This window comes from Cynocephalus volans, chromosome 10 (genome assembly GCF_027409185.1).
Source record: "Cynocephalus volans isolate mCynVol1 chromosome 10, mCynVol1.pri, whole genome shotgun sequence".
In the NCBI taxonomy this organism is placed as follows: domain Eukaryota; kingdom Metazoa; phylum Chordata; class Mammalia; order Dermoptera; family Cynocephalidae; genus Cynocephalus; species Cynocephalus volans.
This window is the reverse complement of record NC_084469.1, coordinates 14067686-14088787: the sequence shown is the minus strand read 5'-3', so window position 1 is coordinate 14088787 and position 21102 is coordinate 14067686. Positions and strand designations below refer to the sequence as shown.

Below are 21102 nucleotides of genomic sequence, written 5' to 3'. Positions count from 1 at the left end.
GATATAACTAGCATGTATAGAAAAACAAAGTCTAAACAACTTTTAAAAGACATTTGGGAAAAAAATAGACTAGAAAAAAATTGGATCTCGTGATTAAGAAGGAAGGAATTCTTATTAATATCAGGGGATGGATGCGGCTGAACTTCTTGTCTTCCATCCTATTTCTTCAGAATATAGTACAATTAAGTAAGTGGGTGACTGGGAGAAGTTCAGGCAAAGTGGAATTTTGGGAAATAAACACCTAATCAAAGGGAGAGAAATGGTTAATGAGGGAAGGAAAAATGGAAGTATTCAGATCAGTAAAATTTGATGATGTGCATCCTAAGGGTACTTGCTGAACAAGCAGATGTGCCTACATACCCACGGGTCATTATTTTTGAGAAATCATGGAGAACTGGAAAAGTCCCTAAAGACTTGAAATGGACATATATGCCTGTCTTTGAAACAGGAGGGGTAGAAACACAGGATGACCCTAGTAATTAAAGACCGCCAACTTATTGATCTTTGTGAAAAATGAGAAAGAACCATCAATCAATCAATTTGCAGTCACCCAGGAAATCCTGCGGCACTAAAGAGGAGTCAACATGGTTTTGCGAAGAGCAAATTGTACAGACAACTTTAATTTCTAACAGTAATAGCACAGGATCCACAGACCAGGGAGAAGCCTAGTAATCTTTTTTACTAGCTAAACTGGGAAAAGTAGAATCTTGACCACATTACTTTAACAATCTCAATATCTGGGTTGAAGATTTGTGGATGATAGAGGTGGTATGACAATAGTAGACATAGTGATGGATGGACCAGTAGGGATTTATACTGAAGTCTAATATAGTCAGCTTATTTATTGACATCCCAGACAAAGAAATGAAGAATGTGTGTATCAGATTTGTGCTTCCCAAATTTGGTGTGGTTTTGATTGTGTGGAAAATAGTAATAAAGCTTTGAATGACCCTATTCATTGGAAAAATAAGTCTGTAATAATTAGGTTTGAAATTTAATAAGAAAATGTGCTTGCAGGGACCTAAACCCAAGAATACAAATATAGGATGGGTAAGAGTGTAAGAGAAAAACATGTGGGGGTCAGAACTGACCACAAATAGAATGTGAGTTAGAAACATAAAAACTAACACCATTCTGGTATGGAGTAATTCACTCTTTCATTCGATTTTTTAAAAAACTGTTACTGAGCATCTGCTATGCGTTTTCTTGTCTTTACAGTCATTATTTTGTCCATCTTTGGAATGTTTTTGGGGACTGAGAAATGCATGGGAAGAGAAAGAAGCTGTCTCACTCAGATAATCTAAGGTACAGTGGAAAGGCCTTCTTATTTTTTTTCTGACCGGTAAGGGGATCGCAACCCTCGGCCTGGTGTGGTCTGCACCACGCTCAGCCAGTGAGCGCACCGGCCATCCCTATATAGGATCCGAACCCACAGCCTTGGCACTACCAGCACCGCACGCTCCTGAGTGAGCCACGGGGCCGGCCCTAGAGAGGCCTTCTAAAACCAAATTGAATGCCTATGGGTCTATATATTATCTGATTTGACCTCTAATTGTCTCTATGTGTCCCTTTTGCCCAGCCAAAATGGATTGCTTTTTCCTTCCCCATATATGCCCTAATCTCTCTTTTTTGATTGTTTGTTGGTTCACAAATTCACTCATTCTACCAACTTTTATTTACCACCTATTATATATCAGGCATTGTGCTAGGTTATTAATGACAACAAGATGAAAAAGACATGATCTTTCCCTTCATGGAATTCACATTTCAGTGTATGAGAGCAACATGTAAGCAAGTTTTTCTAACCCAGCATGATAAAAGACATAAGAAGATTGTGTAAAGTACATTGGCCCAAGGAGGGTGAGATCTGTTCTTCCAACATCTGCCTCATTTCTTTACCATGCCCTCTATTTAATTTAATCCCATATGAGTTCTTCCGACCTCCCCCTCCCTCCCTCCTTTCTCTCTCTCTCTTTCTTTTTCTCTCTGAACTTAACTTACTCTGACCTCCCCCTCCCTCACTCCTTTCTCTCTCTCTCTCTTTCTTTTTCTCTCTCAACTTAACTTACTCTGATGGCTCAGCCAAAGGCCACTTCTTCTGAAATGCCTTCCCTGATATTTCCAGGCAGAATTAATAGCCGCTTTGTCTGTGCTTCCATAGTATGCTATTTGTACTACTATCAGGCTCTGGTTTAATTCTGTCTTGTGTTACCTTGATTTGTTTACAAGTCTGTCTTTCCCTCTTGACTGAACTCCTTGAGAGCAGGGACCTTGACTTATTCATTTGTTTTTCCTATAGCACCTAGAAGAGTGCCTGGCACCTAGTTGGTGTTGAAAAAAATGTTTATTAAATATGAAGTGAGAGGCCCAGAGGTGGTGGGGTCTGGGGTTGGTCTTCTGGGACAGAATATACCATGCTGGTGCAGTGACGGGGAAAGGTATATCCAACCTCTCTTCATTGATCAGATATCCTAAGAGTTTGTTAGAGGAATAATAGTTTCGTTTCCAATAACTACAAAATGGGGTATGAAAACTGGATAGTCCAGGATGGCAGAAGTCACAGAACAGTGGCTAGTGGTCTTTGTGAGCCCGAGATTATATGGACTGCAAAAAATTTGAATTTTCTGGATTATTTTATAACTTAAAAGTAAAGAGATTTCATCCTAAACTCAGAATTTTCAACTTCTGTTCAAAAAGTGGAAAATATTTCTACACTGAGACCACATTTTTCCAGTGTAATTAGCTGAGGCAGAAAAGGGTTATTCTCTTTAGATGGTACAAGGCTTTCCAGATAACATAGTCCCTATTAACTTCCACTTGTTTCTCTCTTCTTTTAATGGAGATATAGCTCATATACCATAAAATTCACTCTTTCAAAGTATGTGATTCATTTTTTATTTCATATGTTCAAAAAGTTGTGCCACTTTCACTACTATCTAATTCCGGACCATTTTTATCACTCCAGAAAGAAACCTCACATTCATCAGCCATAATTCCCCAGTCTCTCTTCCCCCTGTCCCTGGAAGCACTAGTCTACTTTCTATCTCTGTGGATTTGCCTGTTCCGGACATATCATATAAATGGAATCATACAATATGTGGCATTTTGTACTTGGCTTTTTTCAGTTAGCATAATGCACATACGTATTGTAGTATGCATCATACTTTGTTTTTATGGTTTTTACACTGTTACACCACATTTTGTTTATACATTCATCAGTTGTTGGACATTTAGGTTGTTTCTACTCTTTGGCTGTCATGAATAATGTTTCTATGAACACTGGTGAACATGTTTTTGTGTGAATCCAATTGGTTTTTATGTCCGCCAGATAGAATCATTTCTATCAATCTTTCTGATTACTGCAGGTTTTTATTCCTATGTTTGAAGCTGCTTCAGGGTAGAAAGTATAAAAAATGTGCTGGAAAAAGGTAGAAAAAAGGCAGAAGAGGTAGTAGGTCCTGGGCACCCAGGGTAGAAGAAGAAGACACTGGGGACTTGGAGATGATAAAGAATGCCTAAAGAGAAGAAGAGGAGAAAGCAGGGATAGGAGGGGATAGAAGACAAGCTTCACCACAGCTTCTCTGGGATCACGCTTTTTAAAAGGGATGCAGAGTAAAGCAGGGGCAGAATGTGTAAAGCAGCATGGCAGAATGGGAAAGGCACCAGGTGAGGAGTCAGAAGATATGGGTTCTAGTTCCTCTTATGCTATTTTTTGGCTGATATGATCTTGGCAAGTTATTTCCTTGAAATCTATGGCTAGTTTTGTAATTGTTATGTGCTGTTAGAGAGAAGGGTTAATGGAATAAAATACGGGAAAAACTTTTCAGTCCTGAAGAGTTTAAATGTGTGTGTGTGGGGGGGAATAGAAATCCACGGTTTTACCTGTGAACTGGCCACAATAAAATTACTCACTCAACCTCAATGAGTTTGTGTGAGGATCAAATGATATCATAGATGTGACAGAGTGTTACGAACCCAAATATGTATTCCACATGTGAGAGATTAATCTTCAGAGAAAACTTCACATGTGAGGCTTCCAGTTACTGAAGTGATCCCTGAAGATCAAGCTCAGAGTAACTCAGCATCTAAGAGGGGCCTCCCTGTTGGAAATACTCTGATTGCCAATTAGTTTGCTCAGAGGGACTTTAACTTGCCCATAATAACTGTCTTTTCCTTCCCAGGCAGGTGTAAGAAGGATTTTCCTCTGTTTTCCAGTTATATGAGAGAAGCCTGTTGGAAGGTCTGAGAATTGAGAGGGTCAGGAATTTGAGGGAGTTGGACATTGGAGTGTCCCTGGGGCTCTAGGGATTAGTAGGTTAGTTATGGACCCAGATTTTGTTAAAGCCCTTATTTGTTTGAAGACCCCACTGTGGATCCTATAGTTGTTATATAGCTTTTCTTTGGTTGTTATGAAGACGTAGAGGAAGTGATGAAATGCCCCAAGGGATGATTAGGCTGGTACTAGAGGTCTCTTGGGGGAGCAGGGAAGAGAAGATGGACTGGGTAATCCTGAGGATAGCCTAGCCTAGCATTGCTTGGTTTTTTCTGGTGGAGAAATAATACAAATCACTATCATTTATTGAGCACTCACTTTGTGCTACTCTTCTTTACATATTAACTCATTTAATCTTCATTAGATCCCTATGAAGTAGGATGTTTTGCAGAGATGGAAATATGACGGGTGAGAAGTTAAATAATTCATCCTATTCACATCGCTAGAAAGGGTGGAGTCGGGAATCATACCCACTCAATCTGATTCCAAAGTGGTGCTCCAGAATGTGATGTGATATGATGTGGCAGAAAGAAGCCCAGGCTTCCAATCAGAAGGCCTGGTGGTCATCACTCCACTTCCCCTAATAAAAGGGAGTGGTCTGTGGCCTGTTATTGTGAGAATTACCCAGCTTGCTTTGGGCACCACCAAGACCTACCTCTACCTTCATGTCGAGTTGGTGAGGCCAACTCCTGACATAATTAAATCTTAAGTCTAGGAGTGATTGGATTCCAGCCCTACTAGTTTTATTCCCCATTTCCTCCCTTAGTGTAAGACCTCTAAGAGAAGGAGGAGAGAGAGAAAAAGTGGGGGTACGAGAAAGGAAAGTGGGGGTGGGTGGGAATGACATCAAGCAGGAATGTGCCAGTCAGTGGGGGTAGATTTTCCACTTGGATCTGTGTGGAAACCTGATCCTGACTCTATTTTTGGTCTCCTTCTCTAACAACCTTTCACCAGATTGGAATTTTTCTGCACCTGTAACACATTTTTAATGTAATAAGTCTAGGAGAAACCAGGTATTATATCATGCTGGGGCCTGTGCTGTGTTTCTAGGAGCAAAGGTAGCCCAGACCCCAGTTTATCCCTATAGGGGATTAGTGTATTAGTCACCCTGTAAAAGCTCAATTTATTATGATTTTTTAAATGTTTCTTTTAGCACTTGCTTATAAAAGGTGAAGAGGGGAGCTACAAATGTGTCTGTGTTCCCTGCCCCCAGTTCCTCACACAGGCACATATTCTCTATCAATTTCCTATGAACCCAAATTCACAAAATCAAATCCAGAGGTATTGGCTTTGACCATTTAGCTTACCTTTGCTTCATTGGGCTTTGTCCTGGTTTGGACCAAGGCAAGTAATGAAAAAGCAAGGCTATTATACTAGCCACGCCTCAGTGGGGAATGAAAGTAAGTTAGAAAGTAAGTTAGCTGTTTAGGATGAGCATAAATGGCTTCTGGGGCCAAGGCTTGGGTTTGGCTTATTTATGTATGACTGGGCCCTTCCTTCCCTCTTACTGAAGACTGGCTGTCTTGTGGATATATCTGCCATGGGTTGCATGGGGCTCAATGTAGATGTTTCTTATTGCCAGCTTTTCTGCCTAACTGGAGAGCTCTAGGCAACTCATCCCCATCACTGGGAAGGTAGATAGATAGATAGATAGATAGATAGATAGATAGATAGAGAAACAGCTCAAGCCCATGTTCACATAAGAACATGCGAGACAGTGTGGCAGAGGGAGAGAGCACTGGACCGAGGAACAGACAGACATAGGTTTGTGTCCTGGTTCCATCATCCAGGCTAAGAGTCTGGATCCAAGTTGCCTGGGTTTTAAATTTTGGTGCCTATTCAGTACTCAGGTGGGTCTTTCATCCTTTATTTCATTCTTATCACTCATTCACTAAAATCCTAACTCCTATCCCAGAAGGTGATGTAATACAGCAGAAAGAAGCCTGCCTCTAATCAGAAGATCTGAATTGAAATCCCAGCTCTTCCATTTTCTAGCTGTGTGCACAGAGGCAAATTCCAAGTTTTGTGGGCCCTGAAGCTAACATAGTTTCTGGTGCTTTCTTTAAGAAAAAGAGAACAAAATTATGAACATAAAGTTACTAGAGTCCCTGCCAGGGCCTGGAAGGAGCTTATGCAAGTGAAGAGCCAAATGATCCTGAAACTTTATTAGCGTCACTAAATCTGCCTCTGTGTCTAGCCCTAAGTCACTTAACCTCTTTGAGCCCCAGTTATTTCATTCCTAAAATGGATTTAATCATGCCTCTTTGTCCTAAGCGAGTATTCTAAGGAACAAGTAGGAGTAAATTATGTGTAAGAGTGTTTTTGTTCAAAGTGCCAAACATATATATGTATATATACACACACACTTGTATATATAGTCTAGTGATATGTGTGTGTGTGTGTGTGTGTAGATATAGTCTAGAAATATATTATTATTACAGTCCATTCAGTTTGGTTTAATGTTTTGATTACACTATCTATGGATTTCCTACTCAGTTATTTTTCTCAATGTTTCTCATTGGTTCATTGGTCAGGGCATTTTCAATGTCCACTATTTGTATTGCTTGTTTAATTTCAGATTTGGAGAGTGATAAATAAAAATAAGCTTCTGTATCTTTCCTTTGTGTGGAATAGGAGTAATGACCTGTCTCTGGACCCTTTCCACTCCATCATTGCATGTGTAAATGGCTCTTGGTATATTTCACTAGAGCCTCAAGAATTGTGTTTGGAACTTCTAATGTTTTCTTTATTGAAAAAAAAACTACATACCTGGATGGTTATCAGTAAAATGTCTAAGGCTGTTGGCTCCTCAGGTGTTGATAGAGACTTCCTCTGGCTTTGCAGCTTTGAGATCTGCATCCATTTGCCATTAAAGAATGAATAAAGCATCTCCACCTCTCTGATGGTGACTATGAGTAGATTTCCATGCCGATCTTTAATGGGCTCATAGTAAACTCTTCCTAAGTTGTGTGTTCCGAGTAAATTCTAGAAACAAATAGATTACTGGTGGCTTATGTGATATTGCACAAACAAACAACAGAACTGCAACAAAAAACACTGAATAATTATCTGATTTCTGAGAAGGTGTTTCTTTCCTCCCCCAGACTTAAACCTAGAATGTATGGCATCATAGAAATGTACTTGACAGAAACTCAAAGAAAATGTCTTCACCATGAGCCTGCAAAGATTATAGCAAGAGGCACAAAAATTGTGTTTTTTTAAGCAAATTCAATATCTGTAAATATCCCTTACCCACATAGACACACCAGCACATAAACCTCAGTTACCAAGCACTTGAAGAGAATCCCAGATGTTTTAAAGAAAAATGTCTGATATTTCAAGTATGCTACTTGTGGAATTTTCAAGAGATCTACAGTAAGCTAGTATGAGGTGGGGTTGTTTAAAATGAAGACGTGAATTGACAATGTAGCACATTGTGCAGGTCCCTAAAATGACTGTATATTTCCTTTGAGATACTTTAATTGGGAGATTGGGCTGGTTTGACTTATCTGCATACCAGGGGGTTCTATTTATTTAAAAGTTTGTTAAAATTGCTTATAAACTAGGTTAACTGAGGCAGACAATACTTTTAGAAAGGTAGGAAGGGAAGGATGCCACATTAAATGTGGAGGGACCCAGGTAGTTGTTACTAAAATAAACAGGAGTTTTACAAATATGCAGGCTTTGAAGATTTCTAACCTAGAGCACTGGATGAATAGGATAAAATTCCCCCTTGCTATCTATGATTTTTAAAAATTATAAATCATCTCAGAGCTCCTAGCTACTATTTTTGTGAGCAGAAGTAAAACTGGAATTTGTAAAGTGACAAGGATGACCTAAAAATGAATGAGCAAGGTGGTTAATATCTATACTTATGAAAACACTGGAATGTTCCCTCAAAGGTAGAGGTTGTGTCTTAAACCTTTTATTCTTCCTCACAAAGACCAAGCATGTGACAAATAAAGAATTTCATATAGTTATCGACATATTGTAAAAATTAATTTGGCAAGTTTATTATTTTTTCAAATGGCCTAATCATTCAGTAAGGTTTCTTCTTTCCAATAATTGACTTCCAAATCATAGAGAAGTAGCTTAGGTAAGGCTTTTTAGTGCAGCCCTATGTAGTACTATAGTTTTCTATAGAGGCAGTTTGCTGCTAATAAGCAGGGTGATGTTGGTAAATTGGCTAGCATGTGAGAGACAGAGAGAGAGACAGAGAGAGAGAGGGCGGGGGAGGAGGAAAGAAAAAAGGCCTGAATTGTGGCATATACCAATTTCTGTGGTGCAAATACTCCTGCTGTGGCTGATTTCAAGCTACCAATGGTTTGACAACAGGCTTTCAACATTCCTGAATTTTTAACAGTTGGCTCTCCTGAGCCAGTACAAGTTGGCTCCCAGCCTATCACTGCTATTAAGCCTTATACTGGTGTTGAGTTTCAGGGCTGGCTGCCATTCATTAATTGTTGGACTTCTGAAAAATTATTTATCCTCTCTTGTCCTGAGTTTCATCATCTAAAATTAAGGGTTCTTACAGTTCAGACATCCATTATGCTAATCCTTACCTGATAGAGTGTTTGAAGGATTAAGTCAAGCAACACAAAAAAGTGTTTTGCAAACTCTCAAACTTGATGCAGTGTAGAGTATAGTCTTTCTTTACTGCTCTGATTGGAATCCCATCCTAGCTTACACCCACTCATTTTCAAGACCCAACCCAGATTTCATCTTCTCTGGGAACACTTTCCCAACTCTCTGAAGTAGAATTTACAATTTACCATTCTCTCCTTTGTATCCTGCTGCTCTCTGTACAAATTTTTTTCTTAGTATGTCTTTGGCTTTACTACATGTGTTGATGTATATATTAGGAGACCACGGTTGTTTCATCTCTGTGTCTCTGGCTCCCTTACACAATGCCTGTCACATAGTAAGAGCTCAGTAACTTTTTGTTGACTGAATTAGCTAACATATGATATTATTATTGAGACATTGGAAAGCATGATTCACTTTGGATCAATGCTGATGGGTAGACATTGATTGAAGTGGTCGTCATTTCACTTAAACAGAGTTATTATCAGTGGTTCACTATCTGCTTTGGGTAGGTTTTCTAATGGGTTGAATAAGAAAGCACTAAAAGTCTTCCTGAAATTTTTCATTGACATCAAACTGGGTTGGATAGTTAGCTTTGGGGAGAGCCCAATTTAAAAGCAGAATATATTTGTGGAAGTAAATTGCAATCATGTTCTGAGGGGTAAGTTCAGAGTTCTTTAGGGCCTAAAAGAAAAATCTACCATGTTAATACCTGTCATGCAGTATAATCAAGGTTAAGCAGTCTGGACCCCCTGATGATTCTTCAAGGTAAGGAGGAATAGGAGCTACCCCAGGGCTAACAGGAATGCATCTAGGTTATAACCAGAATAAATCACAGGACTATCTATAAGCCCTAGACAGAGGCACAATATTTAGAGACATTTATTAAGTTTTGGGTGACATGGGAAGTTGAAGAAGGTCCATAGTCAGGATATGAAGTCCTGGTAAAGAAGAGTAAAGTTTGGGGGAAATCATTTTTCCCCCTTGACAAATGAAAAAGAGACAATATTCATCAATTGTTACCTAGCTCCTACTTACTAACCCCCATTTCTAAAAGCTGTGGAGGAGGAAAGTTTAGTGTAACACAATCTGCAGTGTCAGATTATTACTTTCTTTTGAAGATAAGTAGTTCAAACACTTCTCAATGAAAGAAAACCAGTATGGAATCTTAGTCATTTACAGGTGTTCTCATCTTAATTTTTTTTATTCAAATGCTGATGGACACATCTCTCCTCCTGTCTTTGTAATTTTATTTAATTAACTAATTTGTTAATTAATACATACTTTGCCTTCTTTCAAATAAAGTTCAAGGCCATTTCTCCTAAATAGGCTCCATATAAATGCAGAATAGACTCCTACTTTTTCAATTTTTGTATAATATGATAATTTTTTTTCTATTTAAAATTTTTGTCCACTTTTTGTAAATTAACACATAATAAGATGATGAGATATTGGAAAGAATGTAGACGTTGAATTTGTTTAGATCTAGATTTGAATCTAGACTCTGCTGCTTCCTATTTGTGCAAACTTGGGCACAAATTAAACTTTCTCAGCCTCAGCTTATCATCTGTTAAATGAATATCAATAATAGTACTTTCTCATTAGTTTGTGGTGAAGATTAAAATGAAATAAAGTTTGTAAAGCACTTAGCATAGTACCTGTCACCTAGTCCGTTAAATAAATGAAAGTAGTTGTTTCACTATTATTATTTAGTATTATGTATTAAGGGACCTCACTATAGAGCAGAAATAAGAAAACAAGGACTAAATTGCACAGTGGTTGGTGTGCACTGTGACAAAGGTAAGTCAGGGTGCCATGGACACAGGGAGGGGGAGAAAGATCTTGATTAAGGCCTTTGTGTGCCATGATAAAATGTCTGGGCCACTATTGAAAGATTCTAAGTCAAGGAATACCACGGTCAGAATCTTTTAGATTGGTTACTCTGGCAGAAGTGTGGAGAATGGATTGGAGGGAGTTAGGACTGGAAGCAGAGGGATGACTTTGGAGGTTCTTGATATAACTGGAGTAATTAGGCAGTAGCAGTAAGACTGGAAAGGAGAGGAGAGTAAAATGAGATATACCAGAAGTAAGTCAACAGGATTTATGTATGGTTGATGCTGATAAAGCTTATATATAATGCATGTTTACTTTCCTCAGAACATTGTAAAATTTGAGTACCGTGAAGCTTTGGTCACTGTGCAGGTGGGAGAACTATCAGGTCCTTAACTATGGTATGAGACACATTTCTGTGATCCCTTTTCCCTTTAGTTAGACAGAGTTTCCCTCAGGTGTGATCTCTGGGGTACAAGGGGTTGGACTGACAAATATTTATCTAACTAGCACTTACTGAGGGTGTACCACATGCCAGGCATTGGGGATATAGTGGTAACCAAGACAGACACATTCCCTGCACTCAGGAACTCACAGTCCAAGTGGGTCACTGAATAGATAATGACACAAATAATTAACTAACGAGATTATGATCATTGTTTTGGATGAAGAATACAAGGAGCTATGAGAGTGATTCACTGAATTAGGAGATCAGAGAAAGGCTCCCTGAGAAAGTATAAAAATTTAGTTGAGATCTGAGGATATGTAGGTATTAGCAAGACAAAGAAGAGGAAGAAGACATTTCTAAGCATAGGAAACAGCGTGTGAGCTAGCAAAGGAGACTGAGAAAGACAAGAGAGACCAGAAAGATGGAAGAAAATGCATGTGGAATCATGGAAGCCAAGGGATGTGGCAGTCTAAAAAAGAAGAGGGGGACCAAGTATATCAGACATTGCTGAGATGTCAGTTGCAAAGAGAACTTAAAAGTGTCCATTGCATTTAGTGAAACTGAAGTCATTGGCAGGGATGGATCCAGGTTTTGTGGAGGCCTGAACCGTACAATTTTGGGTAAGACAAAGAATACAAAATTATAAATATAAAATTAGATATAAAAGTGAATATATCCTTAAAACGAGAAAAGAAATTCCCCTTCCCCTACCAAATGCTGGAGTATTTGGAATTTCAGGTCTCCTTTTCCCCTTGAAATTTCTTTAGGCAGTTTACCAGAAATGCTTCCTGACTGCAAATCAACATCCCTTCCCCACCTAAAATACTTTATGACTCCCTACTCACTGGGGCTCATACATGTGAGGGGCCCTGAAGCTCCAGTTTCATTAGCATCATCTGCCTCTGATTACTGGTGGTCTTCAAGAGCAGTTTTTTAGGCATGGTGGTAGCAAAAATCAGAGAGAAGGCTGAGAACTGATGGGAAGTGAGAAAGTAAGTGGAGAAAGAATGGAGGCAACTTTTTCAAGAAGTTTGGACGTAAGGGGGAGAAGAAAGATAGTTTGATAGCTGAAGGGGCTTGTGGAGACAAGGAAGGAATGTGGAGGAGGTTAAACTGGAGAGACTTGAGTACTTTTAAGTTGGGAGGGAAGAGATGGGAGCCAGAGCACATGTGGAGGGATGAGCTTTTGGTAGGAATAAGACTTTATTTGTTGAAATAGGAGGGAAGAAAAAGGGGTCAGTGCAAGGAAGTTTGTAAATTTGGTGGTGGAAAATCATTAATTCATATTTATTTTCTTAACAAATTACGCAGTGAAGTCATCACCTGAGAAAGGGATGGAGAGTGTGAGGAAGTGGAAGGGGTATGGGAGAAATGAAAAAGGTTTTAAATAGTTGCTTTATAGTATGGGAAAGCAAATTTAATAGAGAAATGGAATCAGTTCAGTAGGTAACATTACATGTGAGAATTTAATTTAATCATGAATTTAACGTGAAACCAGTCATCCCATTTTTTGGTGACTTTTCTGCAGCAATGTGAAAAACTACCAGTGTAGACATGTTGAATTTATTCAAACTTGGGATTTTTCCAAATAATAATATGGAGGGAGAAAATTTTAGAATGTTTTCAAGGGAGTGATTAAGATGGGCCAAGGAATCTAAGCTGGACAAGGAGGGAAATGACCTCAGGAGTGGGCTGATGCATTATGAAAAGTGGCGAGGTCAATAGATTTAGGGGCCAAAGAAATCCAGGAGCTATTGCAATGGGAGTAGTTGAGTATGGTCATACTGGTTATCATGGTGTCCCTCAGTATCTGTCTGCACTGGCTTGTAACAGCCTGATCTTTCTTGTGTTACTGATATCAGCTGAAAGTGTTCTAGGAAGCCTCCAATAAACACATAATAAAGAGCCCCACTTGAAATTCTAAAGTTGTTCAGTCTGTGATCCAGGCATGTCTGGGCTATATAATGGGTTAATGGGAGGGTCCACTAAGGAGTCTGAGCCTCTTGGGGATATATGTTATCCTAAAGAAAGAGCAGTTTGAGGTACAGTGGCATGGTTCAACTCAAGTGGGTCAGTGATAAAAGGAAGGGGCACTTTGAATTCAGCACAGTCTTTATGGCCCAGCTCCAAGAACTTCTCCTGGGGTTAGAGGAGAAGATTCTTTTTTTTTTTTTTTTTTTAATAAAGATGACCAGTAAGGAGATCTTAACCCTTGACTTGGTGTTGTCAGCACCACGCTCTCCCAAGTGAGCTAACCGGCCATCCCTATATAGGAATCCGAACCCATGGCCTTGGTGTTATCAACACCACACTCTCCCAAGAAAGCCATGGGTCAGCCCTAGAGGAGAAGATTCTGCAATCAAGAATGAGTTGAAATGAGGAATGCTATTTGCTAAAATCTGAAGCCATTGAAGACACAAGGCAGTAAGTCACCTATGTAATAGAGTATAGTACTGAGGGGCAAGAGTTACATTTCAGGATTAATTGAATAGAAACATAGTAATTATTACTATTTCAGGGGGATGAATTGGGGGTTCAAGAAATAAAACTCCCATAATTGCAGGTGGGGGTGGGGCCATAAAATATTATTTCGTTATTACGACCCTATTTTTATATCGTGGTTGGTATGGCCTGGCCAAACACAGCTTGCATAGATTCCAATTATGCATATTTCTGGGGCTGATGTAACTGACAGCTTTGTAGGTAGATACCCATCACTGATAAAGGCTCAATGAACTCTTAAGGACCCCAATTTCATGTAGTAGATGTTTTTATGTGCCAAGAACCACAAATTCAGTGGAAAACAATGAGAGGAAAACCCTGAAGAGCTTGGTTAGAATTCAATGCCATTTTTAGGAGGAGCTCTGTAACCTACGGAGATGACTTGGTCTGATTTGATTGATAGTACAGAAGGATTAATAAATTCAGGATTAGAAGTAATCTTTTAAGAGTTTATTTGTTTTTAAGTAAGCAAAATGTATGCAAATGCCTATGTGATGGAGTTTGGATGTGTTGTCACCTCCGAAAATCGTGGAAATTTGATCAACAATGTGGCAGTGTTGGAAACTGATTGAGTCATGGGGGCAGATCCCTCATGAGTGGATTAGTGCTCTACCAGGTGGGGGGAGTAATGAGTGAGTTCTCGCTCTATTAGTTCTCATGAGAGCTGGTTGTTTATAGGACCCTGGCACCTCCTTTCTCCCTTCCTCTCTCTTGCTTCCTCTCGCCATGTGATCTGCTGTACCCACTGGCTGCTTGCTGCTTCCTGCCATGAGTAGAAGCAGCCTGAGGTCTGTGCCAGATGCAGCTGTCCCAGAATCGTAAGCCAAATAAACCTCTGTTCTTTATACATTACCCAGTTTCAGGTATTTCTGTTATAGCAACACAAAATGGACTAATACGCTATGCTTTACCAAAAGCACCACATCAAGAAACACCTCAGAATATCTGCTGGTCCCTTTCTTGATCTCTGCACACTCATAGATGCACAGGATGCTAGAGCAGCAAGGGTTGTCTAGTCAAACTCCTATTATTTTGCAAGTGATGAAACTGAAGCCCAGAAAGGAGAAATGAGTTGGTGGATTAGTATCAAATGTAGAACTCAAGTTTCCTTACTTTTGTTTAGGGGGTCACTCATATACTCTTCTGGACAGATCTCCCTGAAGGAAATTGCCAAAAGCTCAGGATCCCTATATGAGCCGGTATGACAGCTCAAACTGTCCAAGTAGCCTTCATGTGCCTAGGGATATGAAAGAGGAAGGATCCCACTCCTTTCCCTTCCAGGCTGGATAGGTGACAACTGTCCAAGTTTTTAAAACACTTTCTTGGGGGTCTCGGTTGAAACCCGGCCCCTCACCTGTAGGTGGGCTGTTGCTGCAAGCATCTTCTGCCGAGTTTGCAGCACTGTGGATGAGGACATGGAGATAGGTATGCTTTGCCTCAACCATCTTATATCTTCCCACATACAAGACAGCTGCAAAAGAAGTCACGAGGTCATATCATCATCCAAGCCAGTATATGATTTAGGTTGTGGCATCAAAGCAAAGCAGGGAGAAGGAAACCTGACCCCTCATGTTTGTTCTCCAGTCCATTTTCCAATACATGCAAAACAACTTTTTGATCTCTGTCCAATTGGAAAAAGATCTGAATGCTAATGAAACAGTCAGATCCACATTTTAATCTTTGCCAAATGATCCCATAACTCAGAATAGTGGAGACACAATCTGACAGGATGCAAGCTTCTTTGCTTTGAAAATGTAGTGTAGACATTACCTTGGTGTTTTTTTACGGCATAGGGCTTATTAAGACTGTAAAGGACCTTTGAGATAATTTATTTCCACCCCAATACTTTGATCGCTGGAAATTCCTCAACTAAAGTTATAAGCAGTAACATTGATAAAAAGGGGAAAAATGAAATCAGAAATCAGTATACCTTTGTAAACCACAGAAAATCTTGTGTAATAGAACTGGTGTGAGAGTCATCTATTTCAACAATTGGTATTTGATCTTCATTGGTGACTAAAATATTGTCTTTGTAATAAAATATAACAGCTATGTAGAGTCCCCTAAAAAGAAAAAGGAAAATAAAAAATTGTCCTCAACTGTCTCCCCTACCAAGCTTGAGTCTTGGGGAAAAAAATTATTTTTGAACATGATAAAAGATGAATTTCAAATATACCTAGGAACATATTCCTGCTAAGTATCACAGATCCACTGGCTAGAACTCAGAGCAATTACTATCTTGCCAAATTCTTAGGAGAAAAGTGAACTTTGCTCTTTTAATAACAAAAAAGAAATTTTTACCAAGTTTCTACTCAGAACCCAAACCCACTCATTCCTGAGAATTTAACATTTCCTGGAAAAACTATACAGGACCCACCGTTTTAAAGTCTTCACGAACTTGTTTGAGGAATGGAATAGGTGTTTCAGGCTCCTTGAGACTGACTGCTTACGGCCTGTGGTTTGTAATTTTGAACTTTCTAAAACATAGAAAAAAGATACAGTGTAAATTCCATTTGGCAGATAATCACTCCCAATTCCTTCTTCCTACTATCCTGCCTTCCCGTACCCTGTCCCCTCATTGTCACTTATTCTGTTTCATGTGGGAATTCAGCTCATTCATTCCTCTAATGTCTTGAGATGCCAACCATTAATCCAAATAATGAGGAACTACTCAAAATGTTGGAGATGAGTAATATAACTCCAGGGGAAAGCACTTAGGTATTTTGTTGGTAATCAGGATGAGCAATTTATTATAAGGTAGGATAAGAAGAAGTGGAATCAACGTCTTTGCCCTCTTCCCTCCTCCCCCAGTTGCCTTCTCGTATTCACATACTTCTCAATCTGGCAAAACTCTCCTTGTTAGTCTATATATTTTGCTAAAAATTTTTATGATAACAGTAATATAAGCACATTACAGAAAGTCAGGAGAATAGGAAAAAAAAGAACAAACCCCACCTGTATCATCCCACCACTTCTGCACAACCACTGCTAGCATTCAGGGGCAGTTTTTTCCAGTGTGTATGTTGGCATACAAAAATAGTTACAGGAATAGGTATGATTATCATTCTCATTATTCAGAAGAAGAAACTGAGACTGAGAAGTGAAATGGATTTTCCAAGATCAAAGAGCCAATACCTGGGAAAACTGAGACGTTCATTCACTGAACAAATATTGGGGTACTGCCATGTGCAAAGCTCTTTAGCTACAATGGTGAGCAAATCATCCATTGCTTCTGTTCAGCTCTTGTATTTACAACCTGATCTTTCTCTAATAAAAGTAGTAGGCTTCTTATAACAGTCTTTTCAACTGATTTCAACTCTCATATTCTATGTAATGAAGGGAAGCTGAGGTTGTTGGTGTCCTCACCCAACTTATAACAGACATGTCACCTGGGGATGAGAACATGGTCCATATTGCCACTGTTAGGCATAGAAATGTGGGTGGATGGCCCATGGCTGAGGCTCAGTGTGGCTCTGCCAGTGATTCTGTAGGAACAGCTGACTGACACAAGCATTAGTGCTAGTTTCAAGCTTGTGCTGGTAATGGTTATTCCTGGCAGAACAAAGCAAAAACATTTTTTTCTGATTTGAGCATGAGTTTGGCTGTTTAAAAAGTGATGCTGCTGGGATTTCTGGGTAAATGCTGCACTGTGAACATATTGATTACTTACTATTCTCTCCCCAAAACTCACTAAAACCAGAGTATAGATTAAGAAACAAAAGGAAACAACATAAATCTATAAAGACAAAAACATGGAAAAGGAGAAAAAAGCAAGTAAATGTTGGTAGCTGGAAAGCAGATGGACAGATGGATTTTACAGACCTGAGAAAGATGAAGCCTAAGGCAGCAATGGACAAAGCTGAGAAGTAACCTCATTCACCTCATGGGTACCATGGACTGCTGTAAGTGGGAGGTGAATATAGTGCTAAAGGCAGGAGGATTTGTTGAAGTCTGTTTAAAAACCAGTTAGACTTCTAGATCTCTTCCTGTACTGTTTAGCTGGACAGGTACCTTTTCCCCACCCTAGAAGAAAACTAGTGGATTATTATCTAAAAAAACCAGAGGGCTCTGGAGTGGGAGATATCAGGTACAGTTGAAAATGGGGTGATGGTGGCAGTAGAACTGTACTCACAATAGATGGATTAAGTGAAAGTTTCCAGACATAATATTTCTCTATTGGGTTCTCAGAACACTGGTACCAAAATATATCCTCCAGGCAGGACACTGGAAGAAACTTCTTTGGAGAATTTGACAGCCTAAGAGAATACACCCAAAGATTCTGACATTGCAAAATTCCCAGTGAAAAGGTGGTGCCAGATCACCCTGCAGTGAAGCCTGTAAATAAAGAGCCTTATCCATGTGCTCAGAGCTTCCCAGTGGCTATTGATTTCTCTTTTAAATATGAGCAGACACCCAAAAATCACCAGGCAGTTGAGGAAAGCATCTAACATGAAACACAAAGGCCAAAAACAAAATAAACAAAGAGCAACTTAAAGAGTGACTATGCTAAGGAAAAAAAAATATATAAAATGAAACAAAGCCCATCATTAATATTCTGAGAGATGAAAGAAGACACTGCATCCTTGTCAAAAGGATAGGAGTCTACAAAAAAAGAACCAATCAGAGAATGAAAGAGAGCTTTGGGAATTAAAAATATGTTACCGAGAACTGAAAAACCCAATAGAAGGCTTAGAAAGTGAAGCTAAGGAAATCTCCAAGAAAGTAGATTAAAAGGACAAGAGAATGGAAAGTAGAAGAAAAAAAAAAGACTAGCTTAGGAGATCCAACATCTGAACAACAAAAGAGTAGAGGAAAAGGAGGGGAAGAAATAATTAAAGTAATTTAGGAAAGTGTCCCACAATTGAAGGTTATAAGTTTCCATACTGAAAGGACTTGCTAAGTGCCCAGTACAACATACAACAGATACTAAGGCACATCATAGTGAAATTTTAGAATACCGAGGTCTAAAGAAAATTTAAAACCTTCCAGAGTGGGGAAGAACTATGTTTTATATAGAACCTCTGGAATCAGAATGGTATTAGACTTCTCATCCTGAAGTCTCGAAGATAATAAAGCAACACATTCAAAATTTGAAGGAAAATTACTTTAACTGAGAATTCAATACTTATTGAAACCCTTAAATAAATGTTAAGTAGAATAAAGACATCCTTAGACATACAGTGTTCGCCAAAAATTGTCTCCCAAGCTACTAAAGGACTAACCCAAGAAAGAGGAAGATATGCGATACAAAAACAAAAAATCTAATACTGGAGAGTGTTAAGAAGAGTCCTCAGTATGGTGGTAAAAGGTGGTCCCCGAGTGATAGCGGTGCACTAGGCGTGGAGGCAACCAGTAACCAATCTAGATTACAGCAGGACAGAGGATCTGTGAGAGGTTTCCTTAAGAAGACGCAATTGTAATGTATTTGATTATATTGACAGATGATTGATAGAACTGGAGAATAATTTGGGGATTAATTATGACCACATAGAAGAACAAACACATAATAAAAGATGATTATTAACTTCAGAAAAAACAAAAAGCTATCCAGGAAAGAAAAATAATCATCAAATTTACCTTATTATTTATAATGTAAATAGTAAGTACCGATCCTGTTAAAATTCAGTGTAAATATATAAGGAGGATGAGAAAATAGGAATTGTATGTGCACATAAGTGGATGATGGGGTAAAGAAGAGATAAAGCATCATTTTCTTTAGTGAGGTAATTCCTAAAATTGAAAAAAAATCAAGAATTAGAAATATAAACATGTTATTTAGAGATATAGAAAAAATACCAAAAGAATTAGGTAAAAGAGTTAGGAGGTTGCCTTGGGGGAGCAAAAAATGGAGGACTGAAGAAATTGCTTTTTTAAAACATAATAAAGCTATTTTAAGTGCTTTACTTAAGTCATTCAATCCTTAAACAATGGATGAATGCGGTATATACAATTATTCTAACTTTACAGATGAGTGAAGTAAGCACAGAGAGGTTTTGGCACTTTGCTCAAGGTCACATAGGTAGTAAATGTCCAGCCTGTATTTGAACTCAGGCAGTCTGGCTTCAGAGACACATCATAGTCATATAAAATTTAAATAAAAATAATGATTAAACTAAAAAAAAAGGACTAAAAAAATAAAAAGAAAAGCAAGGAATGTTACTACCAAGTGGGAAAATGGCCTGTGCAAGAGTTAAATATTCCAGGTCTCCTTCATTCTGGGCACATGTACTTCTGAAGCCTTTGTGGTTGGGTGGGGCCACATGACAAGTTATCATCTGGTAAATGATATGCATAAAGTCTTGCCCATATGAGACTTTCAAGAGTTCCTTTTCCCTCTCCTATGATTGCTGACAAATACTTCTAGAGAGAGGATGATAACAACACAGGAGAGCCCCAAGCTGACCAATGGCAGATGCATAACACAAGGGAGAAATACACGTTTTGGGGGATCATGTGTCATTGCAGCATGATATAGCCCATGTTGAATGATACATGGTCTAAACTCACTTTTCTCCTAAGAACGACTGTGGCTTCTATATGATACTTTTCTGCTTGGTTCAAGGCTCTGGAGCAAAGGTTCACTTTCTGTACCCTGCAGGAGTTCCCTAGCATAGGGAATATATTTTATTCTTTTTGAGATGTCTAGCACCTGACACACAGTAAGCAGGCCTTCAGTTAATGTTGGTTTGCAAGTCGAGTAATTGGATAATAATTGAAATTCACTCCTATAGAATACTGCTATGATGAACACAATTGGCTTTTTCAAAATTCATTATGTATGGCAGGGCACTAATCCTATGAACAATAATTCTTGCTTAACATCTTCCTTGAATTTTCATCCCAGTGCTGCGCATGCAGACTAGCTGTGGCCAGTTCTTTAGACCAAATGCAGAAATTAATGTAGGTTTTTGTACCTCCTATGTAGGGTTTTGGTAGGAGAAGGGATGTTTTATTACTGCTTCTGTCTTTGGAATATGCTGTATATTTAGTGAGTACCCCAGGCTCACAGTGGAGTTTCTGATTACACATTAATTCAAGGATATAACTAACGTGCTGAGGATGAAGAACGGCTCCATTCTTCATCTGGAAGAACAATTAAAAAAAAAAAAAGCTAGAGTTTGTAAAGGGCCTAAACTGTGCCAGGTGAATTTAATCCATTATTTAATTTAATCCTCATAACAACGCTGGAAGATAGTTATTATTATCCTGACTTTTCTGATGTTGAAGCTATGGCTCAGAGAGGGTGAGTGCTTTTCCCAAGGACACATAGCTAGTAAGTGGTAGAAACTAGATATGAAATAATCACTTTTTCTTTCTTTCTTTTTTTTTTTTTTGATTCTGGTGATACTTTATTTAGAAAAAGGTATACATCACTGATTTAAGAATTTTAATTTTTCTTTCTTTTAAATGATCCACTAATTAGACACAAGATCGTCCTGGATAATAGAAGTATTTACACAATGAA

At 38.7% G+C, this 21102-nt stretch overlaps 1 protein-coding gene across 1 annotated transcript in view; it reads right to left on the bottom strand.

Annotated features, from left to right (window-relative positions):
* Positions 1–21102, bottom strand: part of ANKFN1 (ankyrin repeat and fibronectin type III domain containing 1) — a 163672-nt gene that overhangs the window by 37794 nt on the left and 104776 nt on the right. Inside the window, exons 9-12 of the mRNA XM_063112909.1 lie at positions 16015–16114; positions 15568–15700; positions 14992–15108; positions 7043–7258 (exon numbers count right to left, since the gene is read on the bottom strand). Of these exons, the coding sequence (XP_062968979.1) occupies positions 7043–7258; positions 14992–15108; positions 15568–15700; positions 16015–16114 (566 nt within the window). The remainder of the gene's footprint in view (positions 1–7042; positions 7259–14991; positions 15109–15567; positions 15701–16014; positions 16115–21102) is intronic.